Raw genomic sequence first — 17939 nt, 5'->3', positions numbered from 1 at the left:
TGTTTGTGCCCTGTTGACATAAACGTTTCCTGGGTTTGCTCTTTGACAATAAATGGCAAAGGAAGGTCCCCCCAACTCCATCGGGCCACTCCCCTCCTTCCCAAATCGAAGCTCCTGAAAAGGCTGCGGTAGGATCTCGACACAGCAGTTTCTCCTCTTCTTTCCTGCCCTGTCTCTCTCCTTTCTGGCACAGCTCAGTGCTGAGAGGTGGGAACCTACACTTCCCTCGTCTTTCCTCCTTCAGAGTTAGCAACCAAGCTGAATGGCAACCTGACATTTTCCATCACCATCTGCTTCATAGGTCACCTCGTTCCCTCTCCCTCTGCCCACCAAGTCCTCATGCCTGCAAAGACCCCCCCGGATTCCCCTGTGCCCTCTTTTGGGGCAGCCCGTTGAAACTGAAGCACAGTCTGACCACTCACGATAAAGCAGATTCTCCTCTGCCTCTGTCAGCTACAAGGTTTCAGAGCAGCGTAGTCCAGTGGAGGGCGAGGCACCTTTTCTCGCCTCGAGAAGCCCATTTCTACGGAAGGAAGTCTAGCGAAGCAATACGACTCAGCCCAGCGCTCTCTGCCCCGGGACTCGTGGCTCTGCTGTGCCTTCCATCCTGGGCTCCCTGTTCTTCCGTGACCTTAATTAAGAACTTTGGTGCCTCTGCTGGAACATTGTCACTGTTTTCACTGTCATGCAAGGAGCCCAGCACTGTGGCCAGGAAGGCAGAGACTCCCTGTCATCGTGGAGAAGTGCCAGCAGGGGACTGGGGGAAAAGCACTCTACCCAGACCTCACCTCCCTTCCTCCTTTTGCCCGTGAACAAGATACGGTGGCCCAAGGGGTTCCACTAGTGTCTGGTTTCCTTTATTATTGCACTGTGTGAGGTTTTTTTGTAAATCCTTTTATTCCTATTTTTTTTAAAGAAAAATACCTTAAGCTGCATTTGTTACTGAAATGATTAATGCACTGATGGGTCATGAATTCACCTTGAGAAAGACCCAAAGGCCAGTCGGGGGTGGGGGAAACTCAGCTAAATAGACCTAGTTACTGCCCTGCTAGGCCGTGCTGTACTGTGAGCCCCTCCTCAGCTCTTTCTACCAGTCCCAAACCCTGAGGCCAGGGGAGGAACCCCCAGCTCTCCTCCTCCTGCCAGCTGCAGATGGTTTGCCTTGCCTTTCCACTCCCTGTCAACCGCGGAAATGAGGAATTCCTCTTAGAGCTCAGCCTTGAGTCCATTGCCAAATTTCAGCGTACCTGCCAGCAACTTGGGGAATAAGCTAAGGTTTCCCTACAAGAGGGAAAGAAGGCAAAAAAAAAAAAAAAAATGGCATAGCTATCTCCAAAACACCTCCGAGTTTGTTTTGAAAGTGACCAAGGGAATCTCCGCACAAAAGTGCAGACTGAGGAACTGTGGTGGGTCAGTCCCAAGAATCCCCTAAGGGGCATCCCGAATCCCTAAGGAGTAACAGCTGCAAACCTGGTCAGTTCTCAGTGACAGAGCCAGCTCACAGCTTTGCTGCTAGAACCTGTTGTGGCTGCATTTCCTGGTGGCCAGTGACAACTGTGTAACCAGAATAGCTGCATGGCGCTGACCCTTTGGCCGGAACTTGGTCCCTTGGCTCCCTCCATTACCGTCCGCCACCTCCAGCCCGGCCCCTCCTGTTTTTAGACCAATGACAAGAATCAAGGGGGAAGCCCTGGCAGCTACATAAAAGTTTTCAACCAGACTCCTTTGCCGGGATCCACTCCACCACCCCGCTTGCCTCTGTCAAACCCCCGGCCAATGCCGTGAGCACCATGCAGCTCCCTTGATTTAAAAAAAAAAAAAAAAAAAAAAACAACAACAACAAAAAACAAAAAAAAAAAAAACCTTTTAATGAATGTATCTTTCTAAAGGACTGTCGTTCAATCAAGTATCTGAAAATACTAAAGGTCAAAACCTTGTCAGATGTTAAGTTTGATTTGGGATTTTTTTAAAAATAGAAATCAAGTTGTGGTTTTTTTGGGTTTTTTTTTTTAAAGGAAAAGCGGGTCATTGCAAAGGGCTGGGTGTAATTTTATGTTTCATTTCCTTCATTTTAAAGCAATACAAGGTTATCTAGCAGATGGTTTTGTGCCGAATCATGAATACCAGTCAAGTCTCACACTCTGAAAACTTGCAACTTTTTTGTTTTGGTTTTCAAATAAATATAAATATGATATATATAGGAACTAATATAGTAATGCACCATGTAACAAAGCCTAGTTCAGTCCATGGCTTTTAATTCTCTTAACACTATAGATAAGGATTGTGTTACAGTTGCTAGTAGTGGCAGGAAAATGTCAGTCTGGCGCTCCTCTGGTCCCCCCCAATGGGGGGGGACCCATCCTAAGGGGATGGCGGAACAGTCCATTCCTGGGATCAGAGAGAAATGCAGAAATGGTGTCACCTGGATTTTTTCTGCCTGTGAATGTTGCCAGTCAGTACCTGTACTCCTTGTTTCTCTATTTTTGGTTATGAATGTTGGGGTTACCACCTGCATTTAGGGGAAAATTGTGTTCTGTGCTTTCCTGGTATCTTGTTCCGAGGTACTCTAGTTCTGTCTTTCAACCAAGAAAATAGACTTGTGGTGTTTCTTTTATTGAACTTTTACCAGTCTCTTTAGTAAATACAGGTAGTTGAATAATTGTTTCAAAAGCTCAACAGATGACAAGCTTCTTTTCTAGAAATAAGACATTTCTTGACAACTTTATCATGTATAACAGATCTTTCGGTTTTTTTTTTCCTTGTGTTCTTCCAAGCTTCTGGTTAGAGAAAAAGAGAAAAATAAAGGAAAAAAATGTGTCTAAAGTCCATCAGTGTTAACTCCCTGTGACAGGGATGAAGGAAAATACTTTAATAGTTCAAAAAATAATAATGCTGAAAGCTGTCTACGAAAGACTGAATGTAAAAGTAAAAAGTGTACATAGTTGTAAAAAAAAAGGAGTTTTTAAACATGTTTATTTTCTATGCACTTTTTTTTATTTAAGTGATAGTTTAATTAATAAACATGTCAAGTTTATTGCTGCACATGGTTGAACTTTCTTTTGGCTTTGGCTGAGGTGGATGAATGGGAGGGGCGTGGCCCGTGACCTGATTACAAAGTCCCTTCCACAGTCCTTTCTTTTAAGGTGGAATCATGAAATCATTCCCCACCGCCTTCCTTCAGGCCCCACTCTACACTGTCTCTCAACCATATTTTCTTCCCTTATTCATCAGTGATGTATGTTCAGGACCTAATGAACTCTGGATATGAGGAACGGGTCAAGACGACAAAGGAATAGTTCCTTTACTTTGTACATATATCCCCCTTCTTCATCCACGGGTGGTCAAGCGTTGGCTTCTAATGAGCTCCTCCCAATCTACGAATATAATATAATGAAAGCATTTCAGGGAGAGCCTGGGCAGTACCCTCTCTTTGCTCCACTCCACCTTAAAGCTGAAATGCAATTTATTTACTCTCTCTCTCCCTAGGACTGGGGTGGGGGTAGGGAGGCAGTTGAGAAATATTTGTAAATATATTCTGCCAAGCCAGGGTCACTATCCCCAGGCTAAAGGGGGCTGAGTTTACACTGCAGCCAAGGAATGGTCAACATTCCTCCTCATGGGGGCTGGTCCTCAAACGGACCTCCTCCCTCTGGATCAGCTGGCTGGAGGCTCGGCCCTCACCCCTTTTTCCTCCCTCTCACAGGGAGTCACCTTTTTGGATTTTGAGTTGAGCACCATGGGGACTCCAAATGATCAGGCAGTGTTGCAGGCCATCTTCAACCCCGACACTCCGTTTGGAGACACTGTTGGGTTGGACCTGGGAGAGGAAGCAGAGAAGGAAGAAGGAGATGAAGGTCAGTATTCGACCTTGTAGTATAGCTCTCCACATTGGCTGGTCTGCTGCCTCGCTGGGGTGGCAGAGGTAGGTGGTCTTACGAGGGCCCTTGTTCCACGACCCTTGGATGATGATTGCTGATCCTCAGTGCACTGACGGGGGCTTGGCAAGAGTCACTGTGCCCAGAGGAGAAAGCCAGGTTTCTCCTCCACCACCACCCTCTGAACTTACCTCCCCACTCAGTTCACCCCATGGTCCAAGCTTAACTGTGCTGATGGGGAGAGGGACCATGTGAACCGCTCACGTCTTTGTCACAACAGAGTATGTCACCCTCCACAGCAGGGAAGAAAGAAACAGGGCAGGGGGTGGCTCAGCTAAATGGCTCCACCCTAAGCAAGTATTCAGTGTCACACACCTTACAAGCCAAGCCCTGAGCTAATTCTTCCGGAGCGAGTGCGCTCACTGGCTTTTCCACCAGCCCCTAAGGGGGCCTGCTGTCCGCGTCAGGGGTTTTTCATGCCCTTTGTTTCTAAAGGAGTGAAACCTGAGCCTTAATGAAACTTGAGGCTGAAAAGCTGAGAGAAACACTGGAAATGGTTTTCATGACCCGGGTATGTCATGGAGGCCTTCCTGTTGGAAGCAGTGGAGTAGAACAGAACAAAATAGAGACAGACTGAAGAGCCAGAAAGACCTGGGTTCAAACCCAAGCTGTGCAGCTTATGGGCGGTATGACCTTGAGCAAATCATTTAGCTACAGGCTAAGGAGTTTGGGTTTCATTCTCTTGGCAGTGGGGAGCCAACCAAGGCCCCTTTCCCAGGTCCCTTTGGAACTTTAAGCAGTGCTCGTTCTCTGCCTTGCTGACCTCAGTTCCCCCTGCCCCAAACACTGCATCTGACTCCTGCTGTGACCTACACCCCTGCCCAGTCAGCCCTGGCTCATGTCCCAGGTTTCCAAAGCCCCAGGTGGCTTTTGCTTCCTGCTCCCAACTGCACACCTGTCCCCTCCTGGCTCCCTCCCTGGCACAGATGGAGTTTTCCCTCGAGCACAGCTGGAGCAGTCCAAGGCCCTGGAGCTGCAAGGGGTGATGGCAGCAGAGGCTGGCGACCTCAGCACAGCCCTGGAGAAGTTTGGCCAAGCCATCAACCTGCTGCCTGAGAGGGCCTCGGCTTACAACAACCGAGCCCAGGCCCGGCGACTCCGGGGAGACGTGGCAGGTGAGGGGAGAGTCCCTGGAGCCTGTGCAGACCAGAGACGGTGTGTCTGTGGGGCTTGGGCACGGGGCGTGGGAAGTCACTAAGCCCCTCTGGAACCTATGTCTCTACCCATAAGAGACATATCATGGGCTCGGCTAATCTCTTGGGGATATTGTGAGAGTCAGGGGGACTGCATTCCATTTACTTATTGATAAAAATTTAATGAGAGCCTACCATTCTAGCAGTGGGCTAGGTGCTGAGGATTATAGTGCTTATAGCAATTACTATGTGCCAGGCACTCAGCACTTCACATGTGAGTTGTAGTCATTCATATAATCCTCAAAACAACCCTAAATGTACGTGCTATTGTTATCTCCATTTTACAGATGAAGAAACTGAAGCATGGAGGTTAAGTAGCTTCCTACTCACGCAGCTGAGAAGCGGCAGAGCTGGGATCTGGTCCAGGTGGCAGGGCTCCAGAGCCTGTGCTCTTAATCCCCACATGATACTGCTTCTCAAGAAGCTCACAGCCTAGAGGGTAGAACAGACACATAGATATAATAGCAGCATAACAAGCCAACAGGGTTCAGTATGGGATCTGTTCCTGAGGGGTGAGTTTTGAAGGATGAGTAGGCGTTAGCTGGATGGAGGGCAGGGAGTGGGAGAAGGCACGGCCTGTAGAGGTCCTGAAGTCATGGACAGGTACAGGGAATCTGGCTGGAAAAGGGAGTGCTGGAAGAGTGGAGCCTCTCCAGAGCCTGGAGAGGTAAACAGGGGCCAGAGAGTGAACAACTGCAAACATTAGGCCGAGATTGGACTTTGTCTTGAAAACACCGGAAATCACTAATGGGTTTCAACTAAAGGGTAAACCACAGAAGCCTAGTAGGGAACTACGAGACTATCGAGACCCGTGGTGGTAGAGGTGTTCCTGGGGCCAGGAATGCCAGGCTGGGGAGTTTGGACTCCATTCTGGGAATATTGGGGGACTCTGAGGGCCTTTCCCAGGCTTGTCTGCCACCTGGCTTTGGCAGAGAAGGGCCATAAAGGCCGCTGGGACAGCCTGCAGACCAAAACCCGAGAGCATCAGAGGGGATTCTGCCTGGAGAAGGCCTTCAATTCCTCCTGACCAGCTCCTCTGAGGGAAAGCAAAGAATGCTGTGATTGATTAGAAAGCTTCTCAACCGACCAGTCAGGACGGGAAGCAGAGCCTCTGCTGGGTTCCGGGGACCAAAACACACAGAGAGAGGACAGGGAAGATCAGCCTTGCTGTAGGATGCTGCTGGCGCTCCCCCAGCGCCCTGCCCTGACAGGCGCGATAGACTAGAGAACTTGAGTGAATTGAAGAAATGCAGCTCAGTACCCTACAGTGGATACCAGCTGGCTGCCTGAGGTTGAGTTCACAGCTCTGATGCCTAATGAGCCAAGTATTTATGAGGATGATAAAAAACAAAAATGCTGCAGGCCACCTCTGGCTCCAAGACCTCTTTCAAAGAAAATTAGATACAAAATAATGAAGACCATGGAAATAAAGAATGAGAAGAGGCAGTCAGTAGAGAACACAGGTGAGAGAAGCGGTTTTAAGGCATCAATGGAAAAGAGGAGAGAAATGTCTTCAAAAGTTAGAGAGGGACTTCCTTGGGGGTCCAGTGGTTAAGAATCTGCACTTTCACTGCAGGGTCACGGGTTCAATCCCTGGTCAGCGAAGTAAGATTCCGCATGCCCCGCGGTGCGGCAAAAAAAAAGAGAGAGAGAGAGGAAAAAAAGGACTTTATTGTATAAGACATGGTTGTCAGTTAATTCTAATGTTTTTGGACTCTGGGATTCGGAGTCAGTCACCTGGCACATGGTAGATGGTTAATAACGTATGCGTGCCTGGCAACAGGGCGAGATTCATAACATAGTGACCCTCCGTCCGTGTTTTGATGTATCAGATGGTGGAAAATAACACGGACAAGGCGAGACCTGGACTTCAGTCCCAGCTCTGCCACTAACTGGCTGTGCAGCCCAGCCAGGCCGAGTCTTGCCAACGCTTCCAGTCTTCATCTGCGTAAAGGGAATAACAATACCGATCTCTAGGGTCAAGTGCAGGAGGGATGTAAACGGCCGAGCCCCAGAGCCTCCACTCGGGGCCGGATCGCTTGCTGGCCGCGGCCCTGACCCCCGCCCGTCCGTCGGTCCCGCAGGCGCCCTGGAGGACCTGGAGCGCGCGCTGGTGCTGAGCGGCGGTCGGGGTCGCGCCGCCCGCCAGGGCTTCGTGCAGCGCGGGCTCGTGGCACGACTGCAGGGCCGGGACGACGACGCCCGCAGGGACTTCGAGCGGGCAGCGCGGCTGGGCAGCGCGTTCGCTCGGCGCCAGCTGGTGCTGCTCAACCCGTATGCGGCGCTGTGCAACCGCATGCTGGCCGACGTGATGGGGCAGCTGCGCGGGCCCCGCGACCGGCGCTGAGCCGCCGGCGGGCGGGCGGGCGTGGGGGAAAGGGGGGCGCCCGCAACCAATAAACCTGCCGGCTCTCCCAGCCACCGCCTGTGTCTGCGTCCTCCGCCGTCCCCGCAGGGAAGGGCGCTCAAGTATCCCCAGCGCGCGAGGCAGTCAGCGGGGCGCGGGATGTGGTCCCGGAGCCGCCGCCCTGGGGGAGGGGGGGTCCTTTGGGCCGAGGTCGGGCATCGATTGGCCCTGCCTGGCGCAGCCCGGGCCCCTGCGGACGACTGCGGTGCTCATCAGACCTGAGCAGTCGCTCCGGCTGCTCTCGGGGAGTGAGCCAGGTGAGCCGCACCGGAAGGCGGGGCGAGGCGGGGGCGGGCATGCTTCGCGACCCCCGCCTCCCGGATCCTCTCCTCTTCGGCCCAAATCCGGAGGAGGGGAGAAGGGGCGTAGGTGGGTGAGGGAAGCGGGCAGGAGAGAGCCGGGGTCGGGAGAAGGGCGGTCCCTTTGGGGGAGGGGCACGTGTACCCGAGTGTTTACGCGCGCGCGTGTGTGCTTCTGGGCCTGGTGCGGGCTGCACGGTTGCAGGTTGTTTCTGTGTACCTGCGAGCGTGTGCCTGTTTGTCCCGTGGAGTCAGCGCTCAGTTCTGTGCCCGCAAGGTGTACAGGTACGTGCTGGCTGGGTTTGGACCTTTGGGCTCGACCATTTGCGTCCTTGACTTCACCACTGAGGATCGTTCTACATTTGTGTTTCCGTGCATGGTTTATTTTTGTTTCTGGAGAGTAAATTCCTGGAGCAGTTATTAAGCTTCTCTGCTCTCACCTGGCTAACATCGAGGCCTGCCCCCTTCTCTCGGCAGCCTGGGGCCCAGGCCGGGGCCACCATGGCGCTGCCTCCAGGGCCAGCTACCCTCCCGCACACACTTCTGCTCCTGCCGGCCCTTCTGAGCTCAGGTACACCCCTGTTCATCCCTTGGCCATGCATTTGTGCGGTCAAGTCCCCCTCTCTCCCCTCCTTGCCTGCATCTTCAGTTTGGGTACCCACTCCAGGCACCAGAGCTGGGTTCCCTTCATCCACCTCCCCAAGGTCCAGCCGTCCCTGCTTAGAGAACCCAGCTGCTCTGTCTCTTGGCCTGCCGCCCCTCTGTAACTGGACCTCATCCCGGTCACAGAACAGTACTAAGCCTCCACCAGCTCTCCCCAGAATCCCCTGTGTTCCAGGTTGGGGGGAGTTGGCGCCACAAATTGATGGTCATACCTGGGCAGAGCGGGCACTTCGAGAGAATGAACGCCACGCCTTCACCTGCTGGGTGGCAGGGGGGCCTGGCACCCCCCGATTGGCCTGGTACCTGGATGGACGGCTGCAGAAGGCCAGCACCTCAAGACTGCTGAGCGTGGGCAGGGAGGCCTTCTCTGGAGGCACCAGCACTTTCACTGTCACTGCCCAGCGGGCCCAGCATGAGCTCAACTGCTCCCTGCAGGACCCAGACAGTGGCCGGTCAGCCAATGCCTCCGTCCTCCTCAATGTGCAATGTGAGTGCCCCTCAGGTGGTTCTCTGCCCAGGGACCCCCAGGAGCCACCAGGCAGGTGGTCTGGTAGGACATTTAAAAAACACTTAAGCACTCTGCAAATACTAACTCACTTTATCCTCACAATAATCCTATGAGGTAATTACTATTGTTGTCCCCATTTTACAAATGACAAAACTGAGGCACAGAGAGGTTAAGCAATCTGCCCAGGGTCACACAGCTGGTAAGTAGCAGAGCCAGGATTCAAATCTTGACATTTTGGTTCTAGTGTTTATACTCTTATATTAATCTTCATTTGTACGAAATGTTGCCTCTGGCAGACCCAGCCATCCTGTTTCCCAGTGCCCCCTAAGGAGAGGTCCAGACCCCTGGCTCCCTTCTGGGTTTGGGAAGAAAGGGAAGGCGTGCAAGGGGCTGTGGTGGGAACATACTGGTCTCTGCTTTGCACCAGTTAAGCCGGAGATTGCCCAGGTTGGGGCCAAGTACCAGGAAGCTCAAGGCTCGGGCCTCCTGGTCGTCCTTTTTGCCCTGGTGCGTGCGAACCCGCCTGCCAACGTGACCTGGATCGACCAGGATGGGCTGGTGACTGTCAACGCCTCTGATTTCCTGGTGCTGGATGCCCAGAACTACCCCTGGCTCACCAAACACACCGTGCAGCTGCAGCTCCGCAGCCTGCCGCACAACCTCTCTGTGGTGGCCACCAACGACGTGGGTGTCACCAGCGCCTCGCTTCCGGCCCCAGGTGAGCACTGCCAGCCATGGGCCCAGCAAAGCCTCGGATGGGTGTGGGATCATGGTGCAGAAACAGGAAGGCTTGTTGCCTTTTGGGCGAGTCTGGTGAAAGCTGTCCCTGGCCACCTGGGGCAAGGAGGGCAGAGCAGTGACCTGTGGCATCTCAGAGTTGGGGGGCCCTGCCCGCTGGGAACCTAACCAGAGAATGACCTGCAGGGCTCCTGGCCACCCGGGTGGAAGTGCCACTGCTGGGCATCGTTGTGGCTGGAGGGCTTGCCTTGGGCACCCTGGTGGGGTTCAGCACCTTGGTGGCCTGCCTGGTCTGCAGGAAAGCGAAGAAGACCAAAGGTAGGGCCAAAGCAGGGCGGGGGCAGAGGGTGGCTGGGGAAGGGGAGACGAGGTCAGGGGGTGGGCAGCAAGGCCGTGGGCAGCGAGTGGAGCTGGGCAGAACGCCTCTGACAAGTGGTAGGACCGGTCTTCCTGGGCGTGGCCATGATTTAGACCACATGCATCCCAGGTAGCAGGGCCAGGCACTGGGAAGCCAGTCTGGGCATCTGAGAGACCCCTTGCCTGAGGGTTCTGGGCCTGAAGAGGGCAGGGGGCAGAGCCCAGAGCAGGTGGGCACACTGAGACACTGCTGTGGTTTCTTCCTCCTCAGGCCCCTCCCGGCTCCCATCCCTGATCTCTAGGTAACTCTCCCTGGGGCTGGGTGGACGGGCCAAATGGAGAGGCAGCATGGGGACAGGGGGGATCCTGGGCTTTCTGGTAGTTCGGGAACGGGCCGCAAGCAGGAGTCTATGCCCGCTGGTGCCAGGGCCCATCCAAGCCTTTTTCTGCCCTGTAGTGACTCCAACAACCTGAAACTCAACAACGTGCGCCTGCCGCGGGAGAACATGTCCCTCCCGTCCCACCTGCAGCTCAACGACCTCACTCCGGACTCCAGAGGTACATCCAGGACCCTCTGTTGGCCCCAGCTTTATCTGTGGAGGTGCTTCTGAGAAAAAGAGAGACCCTGGGCCTTAGGAGGGTCTAGACCCCGTCGGGCACACGCCTCATCCCGGGCACCATCCCCTTTGTCACCCCACAGGGAAACCAGCGGACCAGCAGATGGCTCAGGACAACAGCCAGCCAGAGCTTCTGGATCCGGAGCCCGGCGGCCTCCTCACCAGCCGAGGTATGGGAAAGGGGCCTGCTGCCCTCCTCCCCGGCCCTTTTGCTTGTGCCAAAGGGCCTCTGAATCCCCAAGGGGCAGAGAGTGGTCTCCCAACTTTCAAGGAATGAGGGTGACTGAGTCTCCTGGGATCTCTGACCCGCAGGTTTCATCCGTCTCCCAATGCTGGGCTACATTTATCGGGTGTCCAGTGTGAGCAGTGATGAGATCTGGCTCTGAGCTGAGGCTAAGACAGAGGGTGCCTTCTTGGCCCCTGGGCACCCTCCCGGTTCTCCTCCAAGGCATCCTCTGCCTGGCCACATTGCCAACGGGACGAGGCCATGCCACTGCCACTTTTGCTTGTCCTCTGGGTCACTGGTATCCTTGGCAAGGCTGCCAGCTGGACCTAAGCCCTTGTTCCAACTCTGGTTGAGGGCCTGCATGATTGCCTGTGCCCAGGCGGATGGGGCTCTCTGTCCAGGTGTGCCTGGAGGTCGTCCAGCATCTAAGCGTGGCATGGCCTGTCGGCTTGGGGCAGCTCTCTGCCCCACACCGGTGCTCCTCAGCACCGTGTACAGCAGGCATGGGGCAAGCCTGGTTGGGAGGGCCCTGCACGTCCTGGATCTCCTTCCCGTGCTATGCAGCTTTGTTCCCTCAGGGAAAATTTAGGACCCTGCTAGCTGTAGAGAACCAACCTGCCCTTTGCACAGGAACTCACCTCTGGCCCAGCAGCGCTGGCCAAGCACAGACCAGTACCCTTTGCTGCACACCTCTCTGCCCCAGCCCCCTCTTGGGCATCATAGGTTATACATTGGACCTTCTCCACTTCTTCACTTGGCACTAGACTTCCCCTCTGGCCTGGGCCCTGGTGGTGCCAGCGCCTGGTGTTAGCACAAGAAAGGGGAAGAATGGGAGGTGAGAAGTCTGGTGCGTCCAGGCCTGCATGTAGCTATGCCTTGTTTTCTTACAGTGTTAGCACTTTAAGCACATCTTCCAGGGAGGGGGTGAGCAAGGGCCCCAGGGCCCTGTCTGGGGCTTCCCCAAGTCTGGCCTTTTTATGATTCACTGTGAGTGCCCTGAGCCCTCGGGGTTGACGGGTTCCCGCTCAAAGTACCTACCCCGCTATGGGACCCCAGCCCTCACTGCCCCATCAGCAGGAAGCTGTTCTTCCTGTCCCATCCTCTGTTCTTTAGGGGATGGCCATAGTGGCACATAACTTGACAGTGCTGGAAACCTTAGGGGGACGTGGAAAAAGCAGGGAGATCACATATCCCAAAACGACCGAAGAACACTTTTGAAAAGCAACGTGGAAAAGATTAACAGAGTGCAAAGTGTATTTTCCCCTTCTTGGTATCTTGTTTTGTAATTTTTCTCACGTTACTGCCGAGGACAGTGCTGAGCACGTGGTAGATTCTCAATAAACTTGACTGAGTGAATGCTGCATGTCTGTTTCATTCCCTCAAATATGTTTTTTTTCTAACTGAAGTATAGTTGATTTACAAAGGTGTGTTAGTTTCAGGTGTACAGCAACGTGATTCTCACACACACACACACACACTTCTTTTTCAGATTCTTTTCCATTATAGGTTATTACAAAATATTGACTATAGTTCCCTGTGCTATACAGCACATCCTTGTTGTTTATCTGTTTTATATATAGCAGTGTGGTATTCTACTCTTAAGTCTTTTAAATCTGGAAAAATTAAAAGACACAAAAAGAATTTATAGTGCATCGAGATAAAAATTTTTTAACACCATGTGGTCTGAGAGTTACTACTTACATCTATATACAGCAGTGTGTATCTTTTAATCCCCAACTCCTAATTCTTTTTTATGGATGAGAAATACTCCATTGTGTGTGTGAGAGAGAGAGAGAGAGAGAGTGTGTGTGTGTGTATCACATCCTCTTTATCCATTCATCTGTGATGGACACTTAGGTTACTTTCAAGTCTTGGCTATTGTAAATTGTGCTGCTATAAACACTGGGGTGCATGTAACTTTTAGAATTAGAGTTTTCATCTTTTCTGGATATGTGCCCAGGAGTGGGACTGCTAGATCATACGGTAGCTCTCTTTGAAGTTTTTGAGGAACCTCCATACTGTTTTCCATAGTGGCTGCACCAATTTACATTCTTACCAACAGTCTAGGAGGGTTCTTTTTTCTCCATACCCTCTCCAGCATGCTGAAGTGTTTAAGGGTAAAGTGCACTGATGTCTGCAACTTACTTGAAATGTATCAAAAAATAAGACTGACGAATGGATAGAGAGGTATGGCCGTGTGATAAAGCAAATATAGCAAAATGTTAATTGTAGGATTTAGTTGGTGAGTATTTAGAATTCACTGTACAATTCTTCCAAAATTCTTTTATTTAACAGTTTTCATAATAAAATATTGGGGGAGGATCCCTGATCTAGTTACTTCTCTGATATTTCTGAAATCTTTTTAATCTAAGGATCATGGAATTTTCAAGCATTACTAGTACCCTTAACATGACAGTTCAGTCTTTCCTGGGAAAGAAGACCAATTTTTATTTTTATTTTGTATTTTTGGCTGCACCGCACAGCTTGCGGGATCTTAGTTCCCCAACCAGGGATTGAACCCGGGCCCTCGGCAGTGAAAGCGTGGAGTCCTAACCACTGGACCGCCAGGGAATTCCCCAGTTTTTATATACTTCACTCACCTAATCTTTAATCTTTACTCTCCAATAATAGGCAGGTCACTAGTTACCTTGAGCTGGAACATACAGCAGTCCAGCATTTTGGGCAGGCACAGCTCAGGCTGCATTTTCCCACCTGGACTATGTTTTACTGAATTCCTCCAGACATAATAGACTATTTAATCAAGACTTGTAAAAATTAATGTTCAACTTTGTGCATTGCTGGTGGGAATGTACATGGTGCAGCCACTATGGAAGCTAGTATGGCAGTTCCTCAAAAAGTTAAATATAGAATTACTGTATGATCCAGCAATTCCACTTCTAGGTTTATTCCCAAAAAAACTGAAAGCAGGGACTCTGTTATTTGTACACCAATATTAATAGCAGTGTTATTTGCAGCAGCCAACAGGTGGAAATGCAAATGTCCATTAACAGATGAATGGATAAAGGAAATGTGGTATATACACACGATGGAATATTATTCAGCTTTTTAAAAAGGAAGGCCATTCTGACACATGCTGCAACATGGATGAACCTTGAAAACATTATGCTACGTGCAGTAAACCAGATACAAAAGGACAAATTGTGTATGATTCAACTTATGTGGTACCTGGACTAGGCAAATCCATAGAGACAGAAAATAGAAGTTACTGGGGACTGAGGGAGGGAAAGGAAGGAATCGTTGTTTAATGGGTCCAGAGTTTCAACTGGGGATGATGAAAAAGTTCAGAAGCTGGACAGTGGTGATGGTTGCCCAACAATGTGAATGTACTTAATACCCCTGGATTGTACACTTAAAAACAGTTAAAATGGTAAATTTCATGTTTTGTGTATTTTACTTTGATTTTAAAAAAAATTTTGATGACTGATTCAATCTTCTAATTATAGGTCTTACAAGTTCTCTTTTTCAGTATTGGTAAGTTTTGTGTTTCTAGGAATTTGTCCATTTCATCTAGGCTCTCCAGTTTGTTGGCATACAGCTGTTCACAGTACTCTCTGCTCCTTTTCACTTCTGTAGAATTGGCAGTAATGTCCCCACTTCCATTTCTGGCTGGAGTTATTTGAGTCTCTCTTTCTTAGACAATTGGCTAAAGGCTTTTCAATTCTGTTAATCTTTTTGAAGAACCAACTTTTGGTTTTGTTGATTTTCTCTATTGTTTTTCTATCCTCTATTCATTTATCTCTGCTCTAATCTTTATTATTTGCTTCCTTCTGCTAGCTTTTTTTTTTTTTTTCTTTTTTTGGCTGCGCCGTGTGGCAAGTAGGATCTTAGTTCCCTGACCAGGGATCGAACCCACGCCCCCTGCATTGGAAGCGCAGAGTCTTAACCACTGGACTGCCAGGGAAGTCCCCCTTCTGCTAGCTTTGAGTTTAGTTTGTTCTTCTTTTTCTAGTTCCTCAGGTTGTAAAGTCAGATTGCTTATTTGAGATCTTCCTTCTTTTTTAATGTAAGCAATTACAGCTATAAATTGCCTCTGAGCACTGCTTTTGCTGTATCCCATAAGTTTTGGAATGCTGTGTTTTTGTTTTCATTTATCTCTAAGTATTTTCTAATTTTCCTTGTGATTTCTTCTTTGCCCCATTGGTTAAGAGAGTATTGTTTAATTTACACAAAATTTTTCAGTTCTCCTTACTGTTTTCTAACTTCATTCCATTGTGGTCTGAGAAATTACTTTGTTTGTTATTTACCTTTTTATTTTTTTAATTTTTTAAAATTTATTTTAAAATAAACGTATGTATGTATTTATTTTAAAATAAATGTATGTATGTATTTATTTTTGGCTGTGTTGGGTCTTCGTTGCTGCGCGTGGGCTTTCTCTAGTTGAGGCGAGCGGGGGCTACTCTTTGTTGTGGTGTGCAGGCTTCTCATTGCGGTGGCTTCCTTTGTTGCGGAGCATGGGCTCTAGGCACATGGGCTTCAGTAGTTGTGGCACATGGGCTCAGTAGTTGTGGCTCGCAGGCTATAGAGCTCAGGCTCAGTAGTTGTGGTGCACGGGCTTTGTTGCTCTGCGGCATGTGGGATCTTCCTGGCCCAGGGCTTGAACCCAGGTCCCCTGCATTGGCAGGCGGATTCTTAACCACTGCGCCACCAGGGAAGTCCCACACATTTTTCATTTTCACCAAGCATTTTATTGAACAATGTATTCACTAACCGAATGAACTTTTTGGCCAGCCCAATATTTCGTGGATATAGAATCTTCTCATCTCTCTTTGACAGTGGTTCTCAAATTTGTCTGCATATTGAAATAATCTGAGGAAGTTAAAAAATATGGATTCTTGTATCCTACCTCCAGAGATTGTGATTTTATTAGTCTGGTGTGTTGTCTGGGAGAGGAAACTTATCTTTAAAATATCTCCAGTTGGGACTTCCCTGGTGGTCCAGTGGCTAAGACTCCGCACTCCCAATTCCGGGGGCCTGGGTTCGATCCCTGGTCAGGGAACTAGATCCCACATGCCGCAACTAAGAGTTCACATGCCGCAACTAAAGATGCCACGTGCTGCAACTAAGACCTGGTGCACCAAATAAATAAATATTTTAAAAATGATAATAAAATAAATAAATATATATATATATATATATATATATATATATATATATATATATATATATCTCCAGTTGATTCTAACATGCAACCAAACTTGAGAACTACTGCTCTATGAATATTATAGTTAGAAAAATTTTTTTCATATCTTGCCTGCTTTGCTTCTCTGATATCCTTTGTTCTATTTTTGTCTTTTTCTGGCTTTCTTCAAATGCCTGGTGACTGTACATTCATATTTAAGAATGAGAGTTGCAAGCATGCCTGCGCACCCATACACACACACACACACACACACACACAAGAATGAGATACCCACGAGCTGAATGGAAGTTGATGGTAGGTAGGGGGGACCTAATAAGTCTATAAGCTTGAAGACTCCCTGTCAATATCTTTAGGTCTTTTCCCTTTGGCTGATCAGTTTCCCAAGGGAGGACTCCTCCGATATTGTGCTTTGGAGGGATAAGCCGGAAGAGGGCTGAGAGTCTCATTGCTCATTCCTCTATTTTGTCCTCTTATTTTAAATATGGCCCCTTATTCCTGTCCTCAGAATTGCTTGGTGTTCTCATGGCCAGAGGCGCCTTGGTGTAAAGGGGACTATCTTCTGTCAGGGTAAGGAGGTGGGCAGCACAGATGGGGAAGGTTCTGGGGATCCCATCTTTCTACAAACCTTCAGCCAATCCTCCTGTCTGCAGCCCCTCCCTGCTCACATGCCATCAGAAATATCTGACACTTCCGGTTCCTGATCCTTTCCAGGATTCTGCAGTGTCAAATGGCTTACTTATTGGTCTCTCTGTCCCCCTCCTCTACTGGAAATCAAGTATCCGGCTTTGTCCCCTCCCACTGCTCACTAAATCCGTTACCACTTGTCCACCTTTCAAAACCGTATTGCTCTCTGGTCTACAGTCATTTTCTTTCCTATTATCTGTCCTTGCTGGTTTATACCTTTAAAAAAAAAATCCTAGACTGTCATTTTAGGAAGGTTAAAGGAGGGAATGCAAATGTAAATACTTGAGTTCAATTTTTTTTTTTTTTTTTTTTTGCGGTACGCGGGCCTCTCACTGCTGTGGCCTCTCCCGCTGCGGAGCGCAGGCTCCGGACGCGCAGGCTCAGCGGCCATGGCTCACGGGCCCAGCCGCTCCGCGGCACGCGGGATCCTCCCAGACCGGGGCACGAACCCGTGTCCCCTGCATCGGCAGGCGGACTCTCAACCACTGCGCCACCTGGGAAGCCCTTGAGTTCAATTTTTGTTTATGTAGAAATGTTGAGAGCCTGGGATAGCAGAGGAGAGGGACACTTCAAGCCAGGAAAATAGACTGCATAAAGGTTTAGTTAGAAGAGGGAACTCATGAATCATGTGTAGAGCATGGCAAGCAGGCTGGTTTTGTGGCTTTCCCTGGGGAATTAGAAAAACGAGAATCTCGGGCAGGGAGAGAATAGCCAAATGGAAAATCCAAAAGGTCAAGTGAAACATTTATACTTAGTAACATAATTATTAGATCTTACATTTCGTGGCATTTAATCTTTTCACATATTTTCACCCATAGGACAAGCCTAGGAGTTAAGTTAGTGTTTATTATAACTGTTTCACAGCTAGAGTAACTGAGGCATAGAAGTTAACTTATTTTTCTAGGGCCACAGATCAAGTAGCCAAAAGAGAGTAACCTCAGATTGTGGAGGAGGAGGAGCCCACGATGGAAACAGGGTCTGAAGTGCTCACTGGAGAGGTCAGTGGACGTGCTAGGGTAGGGAGACAGGCTAACACTACAGGCCTGCGCATCAGCCAGTAACTTCGGCAGGAAGTACAGCTGACCCTCGTTATTTGCAGATTCTGTATTTGTGAATTCACTTACTAAAATTTATCTGTAATCCTAAAATCG

General features: G+C 49.7%; 2 protein-coding genes and 1 pseudogene across 6 annotated transcripts in view; all 3 read left to right on the top strand.

Moving 5' to 3' along the window:
• LOC307055662 (trehalase-like) overlaps window positions 1-17939 on the top strand; it is a 424950-nt pseudogene that overhangs the window by 304624 nt on the left and 102387 nt on the right. The window lies entirely within an intron of this gene.
• TTC36 (tetratricopeptide repeat domain 36) lies at window positions 3737-7475 on the top strand (the record flags this gene model as incomplete). The annotated part of the gene is made up of 3 exons (XM_079709403.1): window positions 3737-3854; window positions 4862-5050; window positions 7213-7475. 3 exons carry the CDS (start codon window positions 3737-3739, stop codon window positions 7473-7475), a joined length of 570 nt encoding a protein of 189 aa, XP_079565529.1.
• On the top strand, window positions 8336-11103 carry TMEM25 (transmembrane protein 25; the record flags this gene model as incomplete). 4 transcript variants are annotated; one of them, XM_079709395.1, is made up of 8 exons in its annotated part: window positions 8336-8405; window positions 8673-8984; window positions 9433-9723; window positions 9930-10061; window positions 10372-10402; window positions 10558-10658; window positions 10801-10887; window positions 11030-11103. In XM_079709395.1, the coding sequence occupies 8 exons, from the start codon at window positions 8336-8338 to the stop codon at window positions 11101-11103; spliced, it is 1098 nt and encodes a 365-aa protein (XP_079565521.1). The 4 variants fall into 4 exon arrangements, with proteins under 4 accessions (XP_079565521.1, XP_079565523.1, XP_079565522.1 ...); XM_079709397.1 differs by lacking the exon at window positions 9433-9723; XM_079709396.1 differs by lacking the exon at window positions 9930-10061.

Source organism: Hyperoodon ampullatus (genome assembly GCF_949752795.1).
Source record: "Hyperoodon ampullatus genome assembly, chromosome: 7".
NCBI lineage: Eukaryota > Metazoa > Chordata > Mammalia > Artiodactyla > Ziphiidae > Hyperoodon > Hyperoodon ampullatus.
The sequence above is the reverse complement of the archived record's forward strand: the minus strand, read 5'-3'. Positions and strand labels throughout refer to the sequence as shown.